Source organism: Acaromyces ingoldii (genome assembly GCF_003144295.1).
Source record: "Acaromyces ingoldii strain MCA 4198 unplaced genomic scaffold FA10scaffold_1, whole genome shotgun sequence".
NCBI lineage: Eukaryota > Fungi > Basidiomycota > Exobasidiomycetes > Exobasidiales > Cryptobasidiaceae > Acaromyces > Acaromyces ingoldii.
Genome location: NW_020290247.1, coordinates 2,110,290 through 2,128,598, shown reverse-complemented (window position 1 = coordinate 2,128,598; position 18,309 = coordinate 2,110,290). Strand labels below are relative to the sequence as shown.

The 18,309-nt window shown below is 56.9% G+C and overlaps 7 protein-coding genes across 7 annotated transcripts; 3 read left to right on the top strand and 4 right to left on the bottom strand.

Annotated features, from left to right (window-relative positions):
* Positions 1–248: 248 nt before the first annotated feature.
* Positions 249–4,693, top strand: FA10DRAFT_264092 (hypothetical protein). The gene is made up of 5 exons (XM_025520509.1): positions 249–812; positions 889–3,712; positions 3,807–4,142; positions 4,212–4,274; positions 4,342–4,693. Exons 1-5 carry the CDS (start codon positions 472–474, stop codon positions 4,591–4,593), a joined length of 3,816 nt encoding a protein of 1,271 aa, XP_025380639.1. The 5' UTR covers positions 249–471; the 3' UTR covers positions 4,594–4,693.
* A 177-nt stretch (positions 4,694–4,870) lies between these two features.
* Positions 4,871–6,335, top strand: FA10DRAFT_298827 (DnaJ-domain-containing protein). Its single transcript, XM_025524651.1, has 2 exons — positions 4,871–4,945; positions 5,011–6,335. The coding sequence occupies exons 1-2, from the start codon at positions 4,879–4,881 to the stop codon at positions 6,174–6,176; spliced, it is 1,233 nt and encodes a 410-aa protein (XP_025380638.1). The 5' UTR covers positions 4,871–4,878; the 3' UTR covers positions 6,177–6,335.
* Positions 6,336–6,378: 43 nt separating this feature from the next.
* On the bottom strand, positions 6,379–8,841 carry FA10DRAFT_226694 (hypothetical protein; the record flags this gene model as incomplete). The annotated part of the gene is made up of 6 exons (XM_025518695.1): positions 6,379–6,628; positions 6,691–7,248; positions 7,342–7,436; positions 7,495–8,136; positions 8,203–8,506; positions 8,603–8,841. The coding sequence occupies 6 exons, from the start codon at positions 8,839–8,841 to the stop codon at positions 6,379–6,381; spliced, it is 2,088 nt and encodes a 695-aa protein (XP_025380637.1).
* A 241-nt stretch (positions 8,842–9,082) lies between these two features.
* Positions 9,083–9,790, bottom strand: FA10DRAFT_264090 (U6 snRNA-associated Sm-like protein LSm2). Its single transcript, XM_025520508.1, has 4 exons — positions 9,768–9,790; positions 9,525–9,689; positions 9,302–9,404; positions 9,083–9,197 (listed from the first exon to the last, which is right to left on the bottom strand). The coding sequence occupies exons 1-4, from the start codon at positions 9,768–9,770 to the stop codon at positions 9,175–9,177; spliced, it is 294 nt and encodes a 97-aa protein (XP_025380636.1). The 5' UTR covers positions 9,771–9,790; the 3' UTR covers positions 9,083–9,174.
* Positions 9,791–9,918: 128 nt separating this feature from the next.
* On the top strand, positions 9,919–11,111 carry FA10DRAFT_264089 (hypothetical protein). The gene is made up of 2 exons (XM_025520507.1): positions 9,919–10,635; positions 10,720–11,111. The coding sequence occupies exons 1-2, from the start codon at positions 9,935–9,937 to the stop codon at positions 10,988–10,990; spliced, it is 972 nt and encodes a 323-aa protein (XP_025380635.1). The 5' UTR covers positions 9,919–9,934; the 3' UTR covers positions 10,991–11,111.
* Positions 11,112–12,790: 1,679 nt separating this feature from the next.
* On the bottom strand, positions 12,791–14,998 carry FA10DRAFT_298824 (hypothetical protein). The gene is made up of 4 exons (XM_025524650.1): positions 14,699–14,998; positions 13,897–14,573; positions 12,959–13,839; positions 12,791–12,887 (listed from the first exon to the last, which is right to left on the bottom strand). The coding sequence occupies exons 1-4, from the start codon at positions 14,953–14,955 to the stop codon at positions 12,846–12,848; spliced, it is 1,857 nt and encodes a 618-aa protein (XP_025380634.1). The 5' UTR covers positions 14,956–14,998; the 3' UTR covers positions 12,791–12,845.
* Positions 14,999–15,742: 744 nt separating this feature from the next.
* Positions 15,743–17,731, bottom strand: FA10DRAFT_283079 (hypothetical protein; the record flags this gene model as incomplete). The annotated part of the gene is made up of 1 exon (XM_025523817.1): positions 15,743–17,731. One exon carries the CDS (start codon positions 17,729–17,731, stop codon positions 15,743–15,745), a length of 1,989 nt encoding a protein of 662 aa, XP_025380633.1.
* Positions 17,732–18,309: the final 578 nt, after the last annotated feature.

The following is an 18,309-nucleotide window of genomic DNA, read 5'->3' as shown; positions in this document are numbered from 1 at the left end:
CTTGGAAGAAGCACTGCCTGATCCATCATCCATCCGCGCGACGGGGCTGCTCGACGTCGACTGCCCCGTCCGATCTTTAATTTTCCGACTGAGACCTTCTTGCGAGTCTTAGCGCCAGGCTAGCCAGAGGGAGGCGAGCTAGCGCGATAGAAGCCTTCAATTTCCCCTCGAAATTGATCCGGCCCATCTCCCTACTGCTGCTCAAGATTAGTAGTACTACTACACGTACACTAGCTACTACTAGAGATAGTCTAGCTAGTAGTACGAGTATTACTAGCTATTTTGAGCAGGAGAGAAGCAGCATAAGAAGCAGGGCACGGCACGGTCAAAGCGCTCGCAGATTTGAGCAAGGCAAAAGAGCAAGGGCCCGCCTACATATTCTTGCGCCTCAGAACTCATAGAGACCGCGGCTTCGACGTTCATCCTCGTCGCCCTGCGTCGCCATCCTGCGCCTTGGGTCCGGATCAAGCCATGTCGGTCAACTTGTCCGACGGGCACGTCCAGCAGGCCTTTGCGCAGGTCCGGGACGGGCTCACCACCGACTACTTTTTCGTCTTGGCCAGCGGCGTGCAAGCAGCACCACAACAGCAGCAGCAGCATAGATCGCAGCCACATTCCCCCCTCTCTCCGCTTCGCAACAGCAGGCCTGGAGGCGAATCGTGCGTCTGGCTCGTCGGCAAGGGCAACCTGGGAGCAAGGGGAGGGAAGCTCGGGCGCATACGGAGGCTCCTCGTCCGCGAAGAGGCCACCTACCTCGTCCTCAATGCCGACGGACGCATTCTGCTTGCCCAGTCCTTGGGCTCAGGGCTGAGGTGAGTTTTCGACGAGCTGACTAGCTACTAGTAGCTACTAGGGTTATTTTGTGGTTCGCTCACATTTGCTCCACAGCGGCGTCAAGAGAGCAAAGGCCATGGTGCAGGGCAGGAGCATGGCCAACGAGCTGCCGAGCAGACCCTCGCCCATTGTCTTGACCGACCCCGCCGAGCTGACGCGGGACTTTATCGTGAGCAAGCTCCGTCTCGAGGAGGACGAAGGCCTGGCCCTCGAGGAGGGAGACGACAGTGGTGAAGAAGCAGACGACAACGACGATGCTGGCGAAGGACAGGCGCTGCAGGGGATGGGAGCTGCGGCAGCGAAAACACCATCATATGGGAGCACTGAGGTAGGCCAAGCTGAGCCGGTAGCAGACCATGGACGGCGTAAGGGACGAGCCGAGTCTCCGCAGGCCGCGTCAGGGATCGAAGCTCAGAGTAGCGACAACCACGGGCTAAATGCGCATCAAGACACGTTGGGGCAAGCTCAGGAGCACAAGACAGCCGACGGAAGCGACGAGGAGGAAGAGATCGAAGAGGACGACACCGCCGAGGGCTCGCTCAAGGACGGTCAAGAGGGAAGAGGGGAAGAGATCCGGCGGGTCACCAGGTCAGCCACTGCCGAACAGACCAAGAGGCTGGATCTCGCAGCGAGCGGCGGGGTGATCGAGGATGACCAGTCTGCCGACTCGAGCCTCCTGCGCGAGTACTCATCCTCATCCCCCCTCGACGTTGGCACAGAATGGCCCATGCCACCCTCGAAGAGCGACGTGACGGGCACGGAGCCTGGCACCAAGATCCTCAGGGCATCGCGCGTGTCGCTGACCAAGAACCCCCTCCATCACTCCAGCACCAACTCGCTTAGCACGCTGGTAAAGTACGATGGCAGCCCACCGCCAACGAACATCGGCCGCTTCACTGGGTCCAGCGCCTCGCTCAATGCCGGCCACTCGTCGCCCTCTGCCGCCTCGCCGGACCTGCACCGTCCAGCGTCTGAGAGCCACTGGCCGAACCCACATCGGGACTCTCTTCCACCATCGGAACTGCCGTACCAGCTGCGAGGGCCAAATCGACTGTTTGATGGCATCGTTCCCGCTCAGACCAAGTCCGCCAGGCCAGTGCACTTTATGAAGCACAGTGCCTCGACGCCCTCGTTGCCCAAGTTGAAGCTCAGCCAGCTCCGTCGCACCGCCGCCGACGACTCGACAGACGCAGCGCCGGCTCCCATCGAACGAGATCATCGGCCTCTTCCTGGAATTGAGTCCTTTGCAGAGACAAAGAAGAAAAGCGAAATCGATGAAGTTCCGGGCCCCTTGCCTCCCAAAGACCCGAGTCCTCGGGTGCCAGAAAAGGATCGCTTCCCACCGAGGACCGAGGAAGGCGCCCAGAGCAGCAGCGATGACGAAGAGAAGGCCAGGCTGGAGAGGGAGAGAAATGAGTTTCTGGCTTGGCAAGAGGAGCAAAAGGCCAAGATGATTGAAAAGGAGCGACAGAGAGAAAAGGAGAGGGAGCTGCGGATCCGGCTGGCAGACGAGGCAAAGAGAGAACGAGTGATGCGCAAACTCATGGAGGAGCAGAACAAGTGGATCGCCAAGACGGAGTTTGCCGACACCGACTCGCCCCCGGTGTCGCTCGACTCTCCCCTGCTCAAGGCCACGCCGGCCACGCCGGGCTCGCCAGGGCCACGATCGCCAGGGCCACGACAAGAGGGGGCCAAAACGCCGCGGGTTAGAACTGCCAGCGGAGAAAAGGACAAGTGGAGAAAGAAAAAGGGCGCGCCTCCTCCCTTGCACCCGCCTCCTAGCGTGCCCCCGCCAAAGAGCCCGGGCCTGGCAAGCACGAATGGCACCACGCTTGCCGTCACGAATCTGCGCGCACAGGTGTCGTCTTCTGCGAGAAGCCGCACAGTCAGCTTCCCCGGCCAGGCACCAAAGTCGCCCTCATCGCCCGGCTTCCCGTCCGACGCCGCGCCGCTGAGCTCCATGATGGCCTCCAAGCCGAGCCCTTCTGATGCCACTAGCCACGCAGCCGAGGCCGCCGGCGCGCCGGGCGTCCACCAGCGTCACGCTTCTCACACCCCAAGTGCTGGCGTGCTCTCTTCTATCAGAACATCGAACCTCGCCGTGGAAAGCGCGCGCAACAGCTCGCTGGCCGCCTCGATTGCTGAGTCAGGCTGGCAGCGCGTTGATATAGGCCCCAGCGACGACGACGATGACGACGACGATGGCAATGGCGATGCTGTGGGCGACGGCAGATCAAGCTCGTCGCTGGAGAAGCACAAGGACAACAGCGCCGTGTTGGCAGCAAATACTAACAACAGCAGCAGCAGCAATAACAAAAGCAGCAGCAATAACAACAAGGCCGTCCCCAAGACGCCTTCACCCACTTCCTCGCCGACGATCTCTCTCGCTCGCAAGCAATGGAGCCAGATGCTTGCCGAGGGCATGGAAGGCGAGTCATGGATCACGAGACACACGAAGCGCCAGTCCGAGGAGGGCAATCTCGACCGCGGTAATGGCCGGTGGCAGTCGCCGCTGCTCACCGTTGGGAGAAACAAGGAGCTGCCCTCATTCCCGTCGCCCACCTCCCCCCTCCTCGAGGGCATCCCTCGCGCTGATTTGCGAGTGCAGCAGCAGCAGCAGCAGGGACGGCTGCACAACCGCGAGTCAGAGAGACAGCTCGAGGCGCGGCGGAGGGCCTTTGTCACTGATCAGCTGGCCCAAGCCCAGGTCGACATTGCGCGAGCCGAGCAGAAGCGACTGGAGCTCGAGATTGCCGAGCTCAAGCGCCGCGAAAAGGAGCGGACCGAGCTCGAGGCTCTGGCGAGGGCAAAGTGGGCTCGGCAGCAGGTCGAGCTCAAGCAGCTCGACGCATTTGAGAGGAGCAAAAAGGAGGCCGAGGTGAGTATCATTCAGCCCCGTTGAGACTTGGTTCGCAGCGCATTGCTCCGATATAACACTTCCTCTGACGATCTTGAGCTCACTCTGCTGCAAGCGTAAACAGCAACGACGAAGGAAAGCAGCGCTGCAGAGCTTACAGGATGAGGAGAAGCGCAAAGAAATCGAGCTGGTCAAGGAGGCCGAAGCGCAAAAGAAGCGCTACGAGGAGGAGGTGGCGAACAACGAGCGCAGGAAGAAGGACGCCCAGGAGAGGGCCCTCAGGCTGCAAGAAGAGGCAGACGCCATGAAGAAGAGGCGGGAGGAGCGCGAGAAAAAGGACCAGGAAAGAAAGGCGACGCGACAGGAGCTCAGGAGTAGACTCGAGACGCTCAAAAGTGAAGACCAGCTCGTCCTCGAAGGCATCGTCAATGTGCAGTTCGAGGGGCAATTGGTGAGTACTGCGGCCTTCCCCCCTTTCCTGCCTCTTCCCGCTTAGATGCATGGCTGATATGTTCTGCAGCGATGGCGACGCAAAGCCTTTGAGCTCAAGGGAAGCACCATGCTGCTGAGGTCTCCCGATGGCGTGAGTGCCTGATCGGACCCAGGCTTCCTGCCAATCTCGTTGACTCGATTTATTCTTCCCTGTACAGGACATTTCTGCGATACCGAGTCAGCCCGTCGAGACAATCGAGGTGACAAGGAACAGCATCCTCTCGCTGACCGATACATTCGAAGAGATTCAAACCCCACATTCGTTTCGCGTTACATTCAATGAAGAGCACAAAGGTCAAGGCGGCCACGAGGACACATCTGTGCTTCTCTCTACCAACTCCGAAGAAGAGAAGGAGAAGCTCATGGTTGGGCTCTCTGTTTTGAGCGACTATCACGACTTGACGTTGTGAAGTCAGACAGGCATCTTTAGCACTCACTCACTTCATCTGTACAAATATCCCTTCTCGTTCACATCGCTGACTGCCACCTGCTAATTCGATACCGTGCCCCATTCTTTATATCATGACGCAACGGAATGACGGATTGTGACTGAAATGACGGAAGTTGCTCGAAGATTCCAGACGATAGTGGAGGCATCTGCGCGCAGGACGCTGCAGGCTGGACTCCAAGGAATATCAATATAGAGCCAGCGCTCCATCACCTTGCCCCGGACTCCTTCTGCTCCAACTCACACCATGGCAAAAGACTACTACAAGATCCTTGGCGTGTCCAAGGACGCAGACGAAGACACACTTAAGAAAGGTGAGTCTCATCTCATTCCATCCCTTTATGCTCCAGCTAATCTCAGTCCCTTTTGCCCGTTGCAGCATACAAGAAAGCCGCGCTCAAATGGCATCCGGATCGCAACAAGGACAAGCAGGAGGAGGCCAACAAGAAGTTTCAGGAGCTGGGCGAGGCGTTTGAGGTGCTTTCGGACAAGCAGAAGCGCACCATCTACGACCAATTTGGCGAGGATGGCCTCAAGGGCGGTGCGGCGGGCGGGGGCGCTGGGCCGTCGCCCGGTGGGAACCCCTTCGCAGCCGGCGGCTTCCCAGGTTTCGGAGGCGCAGGCGGGCCGGGCGGTGCCCAGACGTTTAGCTTCTCGACGGGAGGGCCTGGCATGGGCGGAGGGTTCCGGCCGTCGGATCCAAACGACATCTTCAGCCAGATCTTTGGGCAGATGGGCGCAGGCGGCCTCTTTGACGATATGGACGGCATGGGCGCAGGAGGACCCAAGGGCGCAAGAAGAGCAAGGGGCTCTGGCGGCATGGGGGGAATGGGAGGCATGGGAGGTATGGGGGGAATGCCCGGCATGAGCTTCGACATGGGCGGCGGCGGCGGTGGTGGTGGTGGCGGCATGCCTGGAGGATTCGGTGGAGGCTTCGGGGGAGGGCGAGCTTCACCGGGGAGCGAAACCCCAGTCGAGATCAAGGACATCGAGAAACCTCTGGCCATCACCCTCGAGGACCTGTACAAGGGCGTGACGAAGCGGCTCAAACTCGGACGTCGTAACCTCAACGGCACATCAGAGGAAAAGACGTTGGCAATCGAAGTGAAGCCTGGGTGGAAGAAGGGCACCAAGGTTCGCTTCGCCGGCTCTGGAAACGAGGTCCAGCCCGGTAGAAACCAAGACATCGTCTTCATCATCGAGGAGAAGCCACACGATAAATTCAAGAGAGAGGACAACGACCTCATCCTCGAGCAATCCATTTCGCTCATTGATGCACTCGACCCTCCGAAAGCTGGAACACCAGCCTCGAAGCGATTCATCAACACGCTCGACGGAAGAAGAATCGACGTGCCCCTTCCGAGCCCCAAGCCGGGCTGCACCTCCATCCAGACGGGCCAGACCACGCGCGTTGCTGGCGAAGGAATGCCACTGAGCAAGACGGGCGGCAAGCAGAAGGGTGACCTTGTCGTCAAATGGCAAGTCTCGCTACCTGAGCGCATCACCGAGCAGCAGAAGAAGGACATTCGCGCGGCTCTAAGCTAGAATTACGACTCTCAATTATCTTGTGTATGGGCTACCAGCGTCACCTATTTCCCTCTTCCACTGTTGGCAAGAGACCACTGCAATATATACTCGTGATAGACTCACTCTTACATCTGGGCAGCATGACTGATCGATGACTCTCTGATTGTGAGTGATGAAAGTGGCTAGAAGTACAATTGTTGTCGTATACCCGTATGAAATATCAATTTCTCCTGATGATCGTGCTTGATGCCTTAGGCATAAACAGGCTCGCCGTAGCCTTTGCCGACGGGCCGGTAGTGGCGACGGGAGCCTTTCCTGCTTTATTGTTGTTGTCGCTTGCTAGGCTCTCAGACCCTCCGGTCGGAGGGTTGCCTGAGGCATTTTCATCTGCATTAGGCGCGGCTTCTTCCTTTGGTGGTCGAAGAATGGGAATGTCTGTAGGCTCATTGAGCAGCTTCCAACGGACAAGCCTAAGCGGAATCGATTGTGTCAGAGACAAGAGAAGAAAAATAATAGCTCGCCATCGACTCACTCTAGGGCGGCATTGGCATCCTCTGCAGCGTCATGGCCCTGTTCGGCATTTCCCCTCTGGATCAATTTGCCAAGCTTCTTCTCTGTTAGATCCCTTAGACCCATCCGAAAAGGGAGGCCCTTTTGGTGTCGGAAGAGAAAGACTGAGTCGACAACATGTCCGTGAACCAGCCGGAGAGCTGCCAGATCGTTCTCGAGGCCGTGCCCAACAAGGACAGTGTCTTTGTGCATCAAGCCCGCAAGCTGCGCGCGAGCTTGCGATAGCGAGACGGCCTTGTTCGAGGCCAGGTCTGACTCCTTGATACCCGAGAAGCGTGTGTTGTAGTCGAGAACAGGCGTTGACGGAAGAACGTAAAGATCCAAGAGGACTTTTCCTGCTTCGTCAAGAATAGTCGCACGAGCCAGTGACATACCAGCTGTCGTGTAAACCAGTTCGCAGTCCAGGGCCAGAATGTCATGTCGTCCAGTCGGGCGGGAAGAGGATGGGATCTTGGCAGCATGGAAAGCTTCGCGACGGTGGAGATCTTCGACTCTCTCCTCTTTGAAGACGTGAGGGCCTCTAGAGCATCCGACTTCGCCTCCCTCGCCTCCTCCACCGATGTCGCCAGATGAGGTAGTGGGAAGAAGCCCAGCGGATTGTGCGACATCGGACAGCCTCGGAGACTGGTTCGTCGTGGCTGCATCCAATGCGTTACAGCATGTCCACCGTGGCACCCTCGGACCTCTCATGGATTCCTTGACGAAACGCTGGATCGAAAAGGTCAGCATGATCGGTCTCTCTTCCATCAGAGAAAGTGATGCGAACCTTTTTCCCCCAATGATAGATACATGCACGCTTGCTCTCTCGTAGTTTCTGCCGGATGCCCTCCTCGACAATGTCTGGCAAATCGTCCTCGCTGAGCGACCTGACTTCAAATAGCGCCTGGCAACGGTCGCAAGCTGTCCTCATTCCTGAACCATTCGGCTCGATCCCACCTCGACCCCAGGCTTCCTCGATGTCGTGTTCAATGTCACTTTGGTCATCTTTCCGCGGCGGTATAGGATATCCTTGCTTGCGTAGCAGATCGATCGGTGCCAAGAAGCCTGCGTCGACGAGCCGCTGCCTAGTCAGCTTGCCCTGCGCTCGCTTCTCCTTCGCTTTGACCTTGGCTTCGACCTCGTCGCCCGTTCCAATCAGAGTTGACGCATCGAGAACAGCTCGAATACAGCTCTCCATACTGTCTTGGTCGCCGATTGCTGCCAAGCAGGCTCTCTTGCCCAGCTCTCGAATACTCTCTTCCTCATCCTTCGCTCCCTTCTTGTTGGCCTCTGCTGTCTTTCTCTTGTTGATCCCCACCATGGTCGTCACAGCCGAGTTTCTATACGTCAGCCTGTTTACACCAGCTGCCCGAAAGACCTTCCTTTCTGCCTCCAGCGCGTTGTCGCTCGCATACCGATGCATCACCTTCTTCATGGCTTCGTAGATGAGCCTCTCCACATCGACCGAGCTGCTCGAGGAGGCCGAAGAAGCGACCGAGACACTGGGTGCTTGCGGTATGAGGCCTGCATACAGGGACGAGAAGGCGGTGAATAAGGAGCTGACTGTCTTTTGGCGCGAGGCGAGGTCCGTGGGGGATTGGAGTGGGTGTGAAGATCGTGGGATGGTGGGTGGTGTGAGGATGCCGTTTGTTGTCGCAGTCGCAGACTCGACTCTTCGCGGATGCGCTGTGGACTGTGACGACAGCGACGGTGACAGCGACGGCGAAGGTGATGATGACGGTAGACCGGTCGCAGTTGAGGAGGGGCGTGAGCTGGCAGTCTGCGCTGCAGGTTGGCGGCTACGCTCAGCTGCCATTTTGGCAGCATATGCGTTCCGAGGTTGATTGGCCGCCTGGCCGCTGCTTTTTGCGCCATAGATTGCATTGAGGAAGGACGATTGTGCCGAGGCAGATGCGGAGGATGCTGAGGAAGAGGCTGAGATGCCTCCCTTCGATGATACAGCCTTCTTACTGCTGCCGCCGCCAGCAACCTCTTCCGGCGTCTGCTCATCATCGTCGTCGGGCAGTGCACGCGGCCTTGCGACGTGCCCAAATGGACATGATGGACGTTGGCAGCGGCCCTCTAGGTGATCTGGGCAGTCGACATGCGCTAGAAGCGCCTTTGTGGGGAACATCGCCCTCTGCTGAGAACCCAGCGAGCGCCCCTCAGACCGGAGAAAGTGCTCAACGTGAAGCTTCTGGTGAGCTTGAGCAATTTTTTTGGCAGTGGAGGTACCACGTGAATGTGCAGGATGATGTTGGCCACGACAACGATGATGATCCCTATAGCTCATTGACCATGCCCAGGGCAGGCCAATCTTCCTTCATGACCTTTCTTCCTCCCTAACCTGCAAGCCTGACTCAGAACTTGTCATTTGCGTTTATTATTGGTACAAAGGTGGGATGTCAATGTTTCGTGTGATCTACCCGCTTTTCTGCTCGTTCATCTGGACATGTATTCCGCATTCTTATCGTTTGCCTGATGCAGCCTCTGCAAAGCCGCGAATATGAGAGCGAAGGCGAAGTTAAGATGGAGATGCAGAGCACGCAATCAGCGTCAAGCAATACTACCCAAAGCTTCCGTCCTGGACTCACCTTTCCGAGTTGCATCCTCAAGGAGCTGCGTGTCGACGGCTGATGCGGGAATGTGAACGTACCGAATGACCGATCCACGGATGAAGGCAGACTTGACAGCGGCCTTATTTAAGGATTCAGTAGGAGATATGGTCAGTCGTGCGACCTTTGCGAACAGGACCGGGTCGAATCCTTCCTAGCGGGCGAAGGACGTGTAGAAGAGACAAATCAAGAGACCACTCACAAGGTGTGGCCATCGCGCCTCCTCTCCCTCTGCCACCTTCATGTTGTCGATTCGGAAGTTGAGGAACTGGTCCACGGATTTGAGGGTGCCCGTGAGCGACACGTCGTTTTTCAGCTCGACGGTCACGACCTTGCCCGTCAGCGTCTTGAATGCGCTGAAGATGAGCTAAGTTAAGGCCGTATACCACGACATAGATGAGCCACCACTCGACAGGTACGATAAAGGGTAAAAGTCTGGACTCACCATGGGTAAGAAGGATCGACCAGGAGGAGAGGGAGATGGAGGAGGGAGGGAGAGTTGAGAACATCGACGACGTCGCGGGGCACGTGAAATTTAGAGTCGAGAATTGACCAAGCGGCGGTCGAGCCATGCTGAGGACAGACAGGCTTCTGGCGTCTGTCTGCTCGACGATGAGTATCGCGTCGTCGACGACGTCGGCCGCAACCATGAGCACACAGGGGCCGACGGGGAGCGGTAGCACTGCTCATCACACGAGCATCAGCTCCACGTCTTCCGCTCCCGTTGCGCCTGTGCTAGAGCCGCCGGCAATTTTTGCGACTGTGGCACCTGGCATATACCGATGCTCCTCGTCCTCGCTCACCGCTGGCCTTCCTCCTGCGCCCAAGGAGTGGGTCCCTCCGTCCTCTTCTCACTCCAACAATGGCAACGGAAATGGGGATGGCAGCAATGGCAACGGCAATGGCAACGGTGCCCACGACCGCAGCTCAGAGGCCGACGAGGTCAGGTCAATTTCTTCCTCCTTCTTCGCTTATCAGCCAAACTCTCTTCCGGCATCGTCGACGACGGCACCCACCTTGCCTCTCGAAACCTTTCTTTCGACACTCAGACTCAGAACAATCCTTCTCTTAGCACCAGAACGGCGGCCGCCAGCGCTAGCAGCCTGGTGCCAAGCGCGCCATATCCGACTCGTCCATCTTGGCCTCGGTGCCTTGGCCGACGAGGGAGCGAGCGTAGGCTCCAACATCAACTGTTCGGGCATGGATCTATACGGGAATGCAGCTTCCAGTATCATGAGCCTGGAACGGATCGTCAAGGACTCGCTTGAGCTTTTGCTTGATGTATCCTCATTGCCCTGCCTCGTCTGCGATGCGTGAGTCTCGCCTGTCTTTCCCATCATTGTCCTTTTCCCTTCCTTGACTCCCAGACTGATGATTGGCATTCTTCTTCCTTATAGCACTGGCGTGAGCGAAGCCGGTGTCGTCGTGGGCTGCCTCCGCAGAATGCAACGTCGCAACTTTGCCAGCATCCGTCTCGAATATCGAAACTTTGCTGCTAGCCGCTCGCGTTCGTCGCACGAACGCTTCATCGAGAGCTTCGACACAGATTTGATCTCCTTGCCCAGGGCTGATCGACTTCCGGACTGGTTTGCCCTGCAACTGGCCGATGACGACGAGGAAGAAGAGGAAGCAACAGCAGCAGCGCTTCTGCTGGCAGCTTCTGCCTGATGTAATAGTGAGATCTCCTTCAGCATTTGTAACAGTAGTTCCGCCATGCATCCCACGACCACAGCCCCGGATTTGAAGGATCAAGCTTGTTCTCTTGTGTATATTTTGGTCTATATGCTACAAAGTACAGTATGAGTGAGCTTATCTTGAGTGGTCGATCGAGTGGTCTGAGGTTCAACTTGGAGCGATCGAAATCTATCGTTGGTGACATTTCGATGTCGTCTTTGAAAGGGTGCAGTGCCCTCGCCGGTCCCGTAGCATGTGTCTTCTTCCTCAGGTCCCCGTCTGCAGCATTGCACTCAGTGCAGCAGGTGTTGCGTCGAATCCGCTTCTGTTGGAAGCGGAGCTACCACGAGTGGTCTCATTACTGTTGCTTGTCGCTGCGCCCGTGCTGGGTCTGGAGCCAGGAGTCTGGCCAGCTGGAGACATCGCAGGAAGAGGCGATCGACCTGCACTTGCGGGAGAGCCTGCTTCTACGGCCACCGATCTTGTCACGGCTAAGGCTGACTCCCTTCTACTGGCTTCAGCTGCACCTTCGCAAAGAGACGTGTAGCTGCCGTAGACGGGCTTGCCCAGAGAGGGCTGCAATGCCTCACTTGTCCGTCCTGTTGCACTTTGCTTTGGTGTCGACATTTTGGCACGAGGAGGGTTTTGGCTGAGCAGAGGTGAATGAGGTCTCTCTGGTACCCGCTGACGCGACGACAAGCTGGACGATGTCTGAAGAGGCCGAAAACTTGAGACACTCGCCGAAAAAACATCGCTAGCTAAAGGAGCTGCTTGGAGTTCTTTCTCGAGAAGGGGCGGCCTTGGCGAAGAGTGACGGTGTATTGATGTCTTTGTCTTGCTTCCTGCAGTGTCATCCCTCGAGCTCGAAGGCGATGCCGACGCCGCCTTCTGGCTCGTCTGCAGGGAAGAGCCATCTTCGAGCTCATCTTTCTCTTGGTCCGTCTCCGGACTGTTTCGAGTGACGGGAACGAAAACTTCCTGTGCGCTACTCTGACCGGCAACGCCCTGAACATGACGTTCCTGACTGCCTTTTGGTTGCGACATCCTCCTCCCTCGAGTGAGCTGTAGATTATTGGTGCTTTGCGGGGATGAGTTCTTGGCAAGTGAGAAGGTTGTCCGTCTGCTGAAGAGGGTTATCATAGTCTGTGAAGTGGGATTAGACGTCGAAGTGATCCCTGGAATCCTCATCTGATCCTGCTCAGGCTGTCTGTGACTTTGTACATGGCCGCGCTGCTCCTTTTCTGTAACTGCATGGCGCTCCCTGCCCACTTCAATCTGCTGTACACTAATGTGATGCGTATCCTCTTGCTCCTCTTGCTGCGGTGGCTTGTAAACCTCGAGGTGAGGTGAGGCTCGCGTTCCACCTCCCATATCCTCTCGTCTGCGACTCCCCAGCTCATCTTCGGTCCGCCGACTCTCGACATCAGCTTCACGGGCGTGCCGATTCGCATGATCTAAGCTCTTGTCCCTTCTTTGCTTCGGGTTGAGATCGGCTTGCTCACAAAAGACATTTTGCGCTTCGTCGTTCGGGTCGACCAGAATTTGCAATACTTCTGCAATTAGCGCACCTCCTTCGTGTGGATTTTGCTGATCTGGGCGTAATCTGTAAAAGGAGGTCTGAGAGTCATCGCTGCTCGCTTTCCTGCTCGAGGCGCTCTCTTCTTCCGCTGCCGCCCGACTGTCTTTTCCCACGTCGTCTTGTGCAGCGAGGTGGACCGCGCCAGATAACGCCTCTTCAACAGAAGAAAGACCTTGGTCTCGCTCGGAAAGCACCATAGGTTGAGCTGGCGCAGCGTCTGGACTATGTGCAAGATACAGATGCTCCATCTGTTGCTGACGAACCACTTGATTAGACCTTGCCGTTTCCAGTTGCGACTCTCTCGTGAGTGCTCTTGAAAGAGGCAGAGACGGCCACCCTTGCAAAGCAAGGGTTTCTTGTCCTTTACGGGCCATTCCACTAACCACCAGAGTTTGCTCATCAGCCGAGGACTTTTTGTGGTCGAAGTCCTCTGGCCTCGGAGCATGCCCCTTCTGCGCTTCCTCCTCTGCCACCGTCGAAGTCAATTCGGACTGACACTCGTCGACCTCCATCATGTCTGCAATAATCGCTTCGCCAGTCTGTGTTTTAGTCGCAACCGCGGCGAACCTCTCCAATGGCTGTTCAGCTTCATGCGTCAGGCCTGACCGCGGTTCCAGCTGCAAGGCGTGAATGCGTCTCTTCTCTGCAAGCTCGGCGTCCACCTTGCGCCTCATTTCCTCTGGAAACTCTTCCTCGAAATCGTCTTCATCGTTTGCTAGATCGATAGTCGATTCCTTTGATCCTTGATCTGCTTCAATCCCAAGAGCTTCTTCTGTACGCTCGGGGTGTGTATCCGAGATTGTCGGTAAATCGATGGCGGCTTGGCGATCGTCTCGTGAATGGGTGACGGTCTGTAAAGACCCTTCTTCTGTCCCAGACACCTCGTCTCCTCCTGTCTTCTCAAAAGCAGGTGGACCATCTCCATCAAGGAGAGCCCGGTCTAGGTCATTGTTTCCATGCTCTTTACTCTGATTTAAGAGGTCATCGATCGCGCTCGTCATAAAGCCCTCATTCTGCTGAAGGACATCGTTCTCGTTGCGGTATCCTACCGGCTCTACGACTGGATGTTCCTCGTGCATCCAGGTTGGGTAAAACTGGAAGCCTTCCAAAGTCTCGCTATCGTTTTCGTAAGGGAAAAGTTGTGATTGAGGAGACACTCCGAAAGTTGAGCACTGGCCGCTTTTCTCTTGGTAGTCTTCGATGGCAGAGGACTTCCTCTTTTCCCTTCTACGTCGATGTGGCTGGGTGGGGTCCAGAATGGAGCCTGTGAAAGTGTAGCATCAGAATGTGATCAACCCCTAGAGAGTAGTGAGCTACTGACTTTTTCCGGGACTGGACAGCTTTTGTAATGCCTCGTACGCTCGACGGCTGACGTTGGGGTCGTTTTCTGACTTTGCGAGATCGTGAAGATCGCGCATGTGCTGCTGCGCATCTCGCTCCCTCTCGGACTCTCTCTTCTTGAGCTGTTCAAAAATGTCTTGATCGCTCGAGAAGAAAGGCTCGCCCCGCTGCTCAGCGTAACGGCGACGCCTCTCGCGCGAAAGATCCCTGCGCTGCTTGAGGTTTGCATTGTCCCGTTCAATCCTACGGGCGCGCTCCTTCTCGAGCGAGAAGGGATCGACATACGTCTCTTCTTTTCTCAGCGGATGTTCCAGAGGGGATTGGCTGCCTTGGATCGAATGGCTTCGAATACTTAGTTGTTGCCTCGCCCGGAAGTCTTCTTTGACAATCTCTCGGATCTCAGCCTCAGGAACAAGCTCCTGTCCTCGGCCCTCGTCCAGTCCATTCTTGGGACCTTCCAGGGTCTCTTGTTCTGCTGCCTGTGACAACGCGTTGAGTGCCATCTGCTTGCATGTCGTAGTGTGGCTGTGGATGTCTAATACTGGCGAAGAGCGGTGCTTCTCCAGCTCTGTGAGCGAAACCACTACCGGAGAAGGCGAAAAGAAGGGATTTTCTTGGGCCGTTTCGCGTTTGCACGCCCTTTTCTTGATGAAGCTGCTTGGAGAGAGGGATATGTCCAGAGTCAGTCTGAGGAAGTTCTGTGTATGCGCTCTTGATCCAAACGGAATCCAACGAGCAAGCATTGTGACCGACGAGACAAGAGAGGGAAGAGGCATGCTCACACGGCTTCATAGGTCCTGTCGAGCGTCTTGGAGAGAGAAGCGCCAAAGTATCGGCTCGCATACCTTGTCTGGCCGATCTGGCAGTGGAGTTCACGTTCCGGGTCCGTGTATGCGTTCTTTCTGGGAACTTGAGGGATGAATTGGCCGCTGAGCTTCGCTTCATTATTGAACCCTGCACGCCTTCCCCTGGCCTTGAGCCGGTAGTAAGGATCCTTGATGACCGATGGCACCGACTCCGAGCGTCGGAGGTGAACCATGCGCTCGACTCGCCTCTTAGCTGGCTCAAGTGAAACCTGAAGGAACAAAACATCAAGAGAGTCAGACACATTCTTCAGCTCACTAGTGCTATTGCTTGTCCAAGAGCGACTTTCAAAAGGCTTAGCAGCGGAGATGGTACCTGTCTGGGGCGTCCCTCATCCACTGGCGTCACGTCCCGGGACAAGGAACGAGACATCATGCTTTGTCACGTCGCGTCCTGGTCGGCGCAGAAGGCTGAGGCTGATGAGAGGAGAGATTCTCTAATGCTCTTGTTCTTCTTTGAAGGATGTACTGTACACAAGGAGATCAGTGATGGTGGAACAACGGAGAAGACGCGGCGCACCGTGGCCCAGACGAGATTCTCAGCGAATTGGCCCGCGCACGCGTGAGCGCATACAGAGGTGATCGATAGCTGGCAAGCCTTGAGCAGCGCTTCAAGGCGTGAAACATGCCTTCTGAGCACACTCTGTGAAAAGCTCACGAGGCTCGAGGGCACACTCAAGCTTCAAGAATCAGGCCAAACACACCAAAGCAGATTGTGGTGACCAGATGGGATTAGAAACCAATGTCCGAGGAGCAGGAGCAAGGAATAGGTCGAGCCTCGTGCTCAGCAAAAGCCTCGCCTAGTCTCGTACTGAGCTCGCTCAAGGTTAGAGGAGTGTGGAGAGAGAGGTGGAAAGAAGCAACACATGTGATCCAGAAGCCAGAAAAGAAGAAGAAGGGGTGGGGGAATCCTGCAGCTGTACGTCTAACGCGAGTGCGTGAGGAGGGGAGACAACATCTTCTCTAGAGGCCGAGACCGCCAAGGAGGCCGCTGATGAGGCCGCTCTTGCCATCGTTGCCGCTGAGGAGCGAGATGTTGATGCCGGCGTTCTTGGCATCGATGAGATCCGGGTCGCTGATCTGCTTGACCGACTCGTCGTTCCACTTGTAGCAGCAGTAGTCACCGTCGCACTTTGGCGGGTTCTTGGCTGGCACAGTCTTCTTCTCTTCTGCGCCGTTGTTGCTCAGGATCGAAATGTCGATCTTGAGGTTCTTGAGGTCGATGAGGTCAGGGTCGCTGTACTGGATGATGCTGCCACCCTTGCTGTGCTTCCAGCCGGCAGGGCACGAAGGGGTGTGCGTGGGCTTGTCCTTGTGCGCGCTCGTGGTCGACGAGGGGGTGTGGACCTCGCTGCTGTGGTGGTGGTGGTGCTTGTGCGAGCTCGAGGTGGGCGTCGACTTGGCAGGCTCCGAGGAGTGGTGGTGGTGGTGCTTGTGCGCAGAGGTAGGGGTCGAGGAGGGAGTCGAAGTAGGCGAGGGCACGTGAACACCAGGCGGCGTCGAGGTCTGCGAAGGCTGGGACTTGGGTGCACCGCACGACTTCTTGGTGGAGCAGTAGCAGGTGTGGTCGCCCTCGTCGAATTGCCACATGTCCTGGTTGCCACGCTTGGAGATCGACGAGCGCTTGATGACCTCGTAGTCGTTGCGGCGGAGGATGTCAATGAGAGCCTTGATGTTCTTTGCGTCGACGACGTCGGGGTCCGAGTACTGGACGACCTTGCCCTCGTGGCGCTTAAGAATGTCGACGCCGACCTTTGCGTTCTTGGCGTCGATGACGTCGGGGTCCGAGTACTGGACAATGTTGCCGTCGCCCCTGTCCGAGGACTTGTGGCCCCACTTGTGGCCGTCATGGTGGCCAGACTTCTTGTGCTCCTTGTCGCTGAGGACGTTGACGTCGACGCCGAGGTTCTTGGCGTCAACAACATCCGGGTCCGAGTACTGCTCAACGTTGGGAAGGTTGCGCTTAAGAATGTCAACACCGAGCTTGAGGTTCTTGAGGTCAACGACGTCCGGGTCCGAGTACTGCTCGACGTTGGGCAGGTTGCGCTTGAGGACGTCAACACCAACCTTGAGGTTCTTGGCGTCAACAACGTCGGGGTCCGAATACTGGTAGACGCCGCCCTCGTGGCCGTGGCGCTTGAGGATGTCAACACCGAGCTTGAGGTTCTTGGCGTCAACGACGTCTGGGTCCGAGTACTGCTCGACGTTGGGGAGGTTGCGCTTGAGAACGTCGATGCCGATGCCGAGGTTCTTGAGGTCAAGAACATCGGGGTCCGAGTACTGGTAGACGCCACCCTCCTTGTTGTGGCGCTTAAGGATGTCAATGCCGACCTTTGCGTTCTTGGCGTCGACAACGTCAGGGTCCGAGTACTGGTAAACGCCGCCCTCGTGACCGTGACGCTTGAGGATGTCAATGCCAACGCCGAGGTTCTTGAGGTCGACAACGTCGGGGTCCGAGTACTGGTAGACACCACCCTCCTTGTTGTGGCGCTTGAGGATGTCAATGCCGAGGCCCAGGTTCTTGAGGTCGACGACATCAGGGTCCGAGTACTGGTAGACACCACCCTCGTGGCCGTGGCGCTTCAGGATGTCGACACCAACCTTTGCGTTCTTGGCGTCGACGACGTCGGGGTCCGAGTACTGGACAACGTTGCCACCGTGACGCTTGAGGATGTCGACGCCGACCTTTGCGTTCTTGGCGTCAATGACGTCGGGGTCCGAGTACTGAACAATGTTGCCGCTGTCCGAGGACTTGTGGCCCCACTTGTGGCCGCCACGGTGGCCAGGCTTCTTGTGCTCCTTGTCGCTGAGCACGTTGACGTCGACACCGAGGTTCTTGGCGTCGACAACGTCAGGGTCCGAGTACTGGACGATGTTGCCCTTGCCCGTGGGGACGGCGTTGGCCATCGAAATGGCGAGGGCCAGGACGGAAAGCGAGATGATCTTGGTCATTTTGGATTCGTCTTTACTGGGCGGTTTTGTGTTGGGTGGGAATGTCTAGCTTGTGTTGGGTGTGAGGAGGAGTAGGTGTCCTGGGTTCGTTGGTTGCTGAAGAGAGTGTGTATGTGTGCTGTGGTGTGCTGTGTGCTGGAACGAACGTATGGGGAGCTAGAGCTACAGGTGCCGCGACAAAGGGAAGAGACGAACCGGGGAGAAGAGACAAGGGAGAGGGAGAATGGTGAGGGAGTGAGTGAGTGAAGAGAAGAAAGACGAGGAGGGCGGAAAAGGTCTCGCTCTTATAGCTTGTCGTTTCTCGGTCTCTTGCCCCTGAAACCTCGGAACGTTGCTTGGTCGCACAAAACTACGTTGCGCATCCCTCGGCCCCCCCCCCCCCCCTTGGCGCTGCCTCTGTAGCAGTCGTCTTCCGGCGAAACCTCTGCTGATCTGCGCCACCACTTTAGGCTAGACCTGCCCTCTTGTTTTTCCATGGCGAAGCAGGGGGCTGCTTCTATAATTTTATTTGGTCATGATCACGAGAAAATCAACCGAACCGACGCACGAGCGATGGCAAGGGCAGGAGGTCCTGCTTG

Coding starts and splice junctions, on each gene's coding strand:
- FA10DRAFT_264089 (XM_025520507.1), top strand. CDS start 9,935: ATGAGTATCGCGTCGTCGACGACGTCGGCCGCAACCATGAGCACACAG. Junction 10,636..10,719: donor CCCTGCCTCGTCTGCGATGC/GTGAGTCTCGCC, acceptor TCTTCCTTATAG/CACTGGCGTGAGCGAAGCCG.
- FA10DRAFT_298824 (XM_025524650.1), bottom strand. CDS start 14,955: ATGGTTCACCTCCGACGCTCGGAGTCGGTGCCATCGGTCATCAAGGAT. Junction 13,840..13,896: donor GCTGTCCAGTCCCGGAAAAA/GTCAGTAGCTCA, acceptor ACACTTTCACAG/GCTCCATTCTGGACCCCACC. Junction 12,888..12,958: donor CTGATGAGCAAACTCTGGTG/GTTAGTGGAATG, acceptor GCCTCTTTCAAG/AGCACTCACGAGAGAGTCGC.
- FA10DRAFT_298827 (XM_025524651.1), top strand. CDS start 4,879: ATGGCAAAAGACTACTACAAGATCCTTGGCGTGTCCAAGGACGCAGAC. Junction 4,946..5,010: donor CGAAGACACACTTAAGAAAG/GTGAGTCTCATC, acceptor TGCCCGTTGCAG/CATACAAGAAAGCCGCGCTC.
- FA10DRAFT_264090 (XM_025520508.1), bottom strand. Junction 9,405..9,524: donor AGGCGCGATGGCCACACCTT/GTGAGTGGTCTC, acceptor TCCTTAAATAAG/GCCGCTGTCAAGTCTGCCTT. Junction 9,198..9,301: donor TGAGGATGCAACTCGGAAAG/GTGAGTCCAGGA, acceptor GCGGCTTTGCAG/AGGCTGCATCAGGCAAACGA.
- FA10DRAFT_264092 (XM_025520509.1), top strand. CDS start 472: ATGTCGGTCAACTTGTCCGACGGGCACGTCCAGCAGGCCTTTGCGCAG. Junction 813..888: donor TCCTTGGGCTCAGGGCTGAG/GTGAGTTTTCGA, acceptor TTTGCTCCACAG/CGGCGTCAAGAGAGCAAAGG. Junction 4,143..4,211: donor TGCAGTTCGAGGGGCAATTG/GTGAGTACTGCG, acceptor TATGTTCTGCAG/CGATGGCGACGCAAAGCCTT.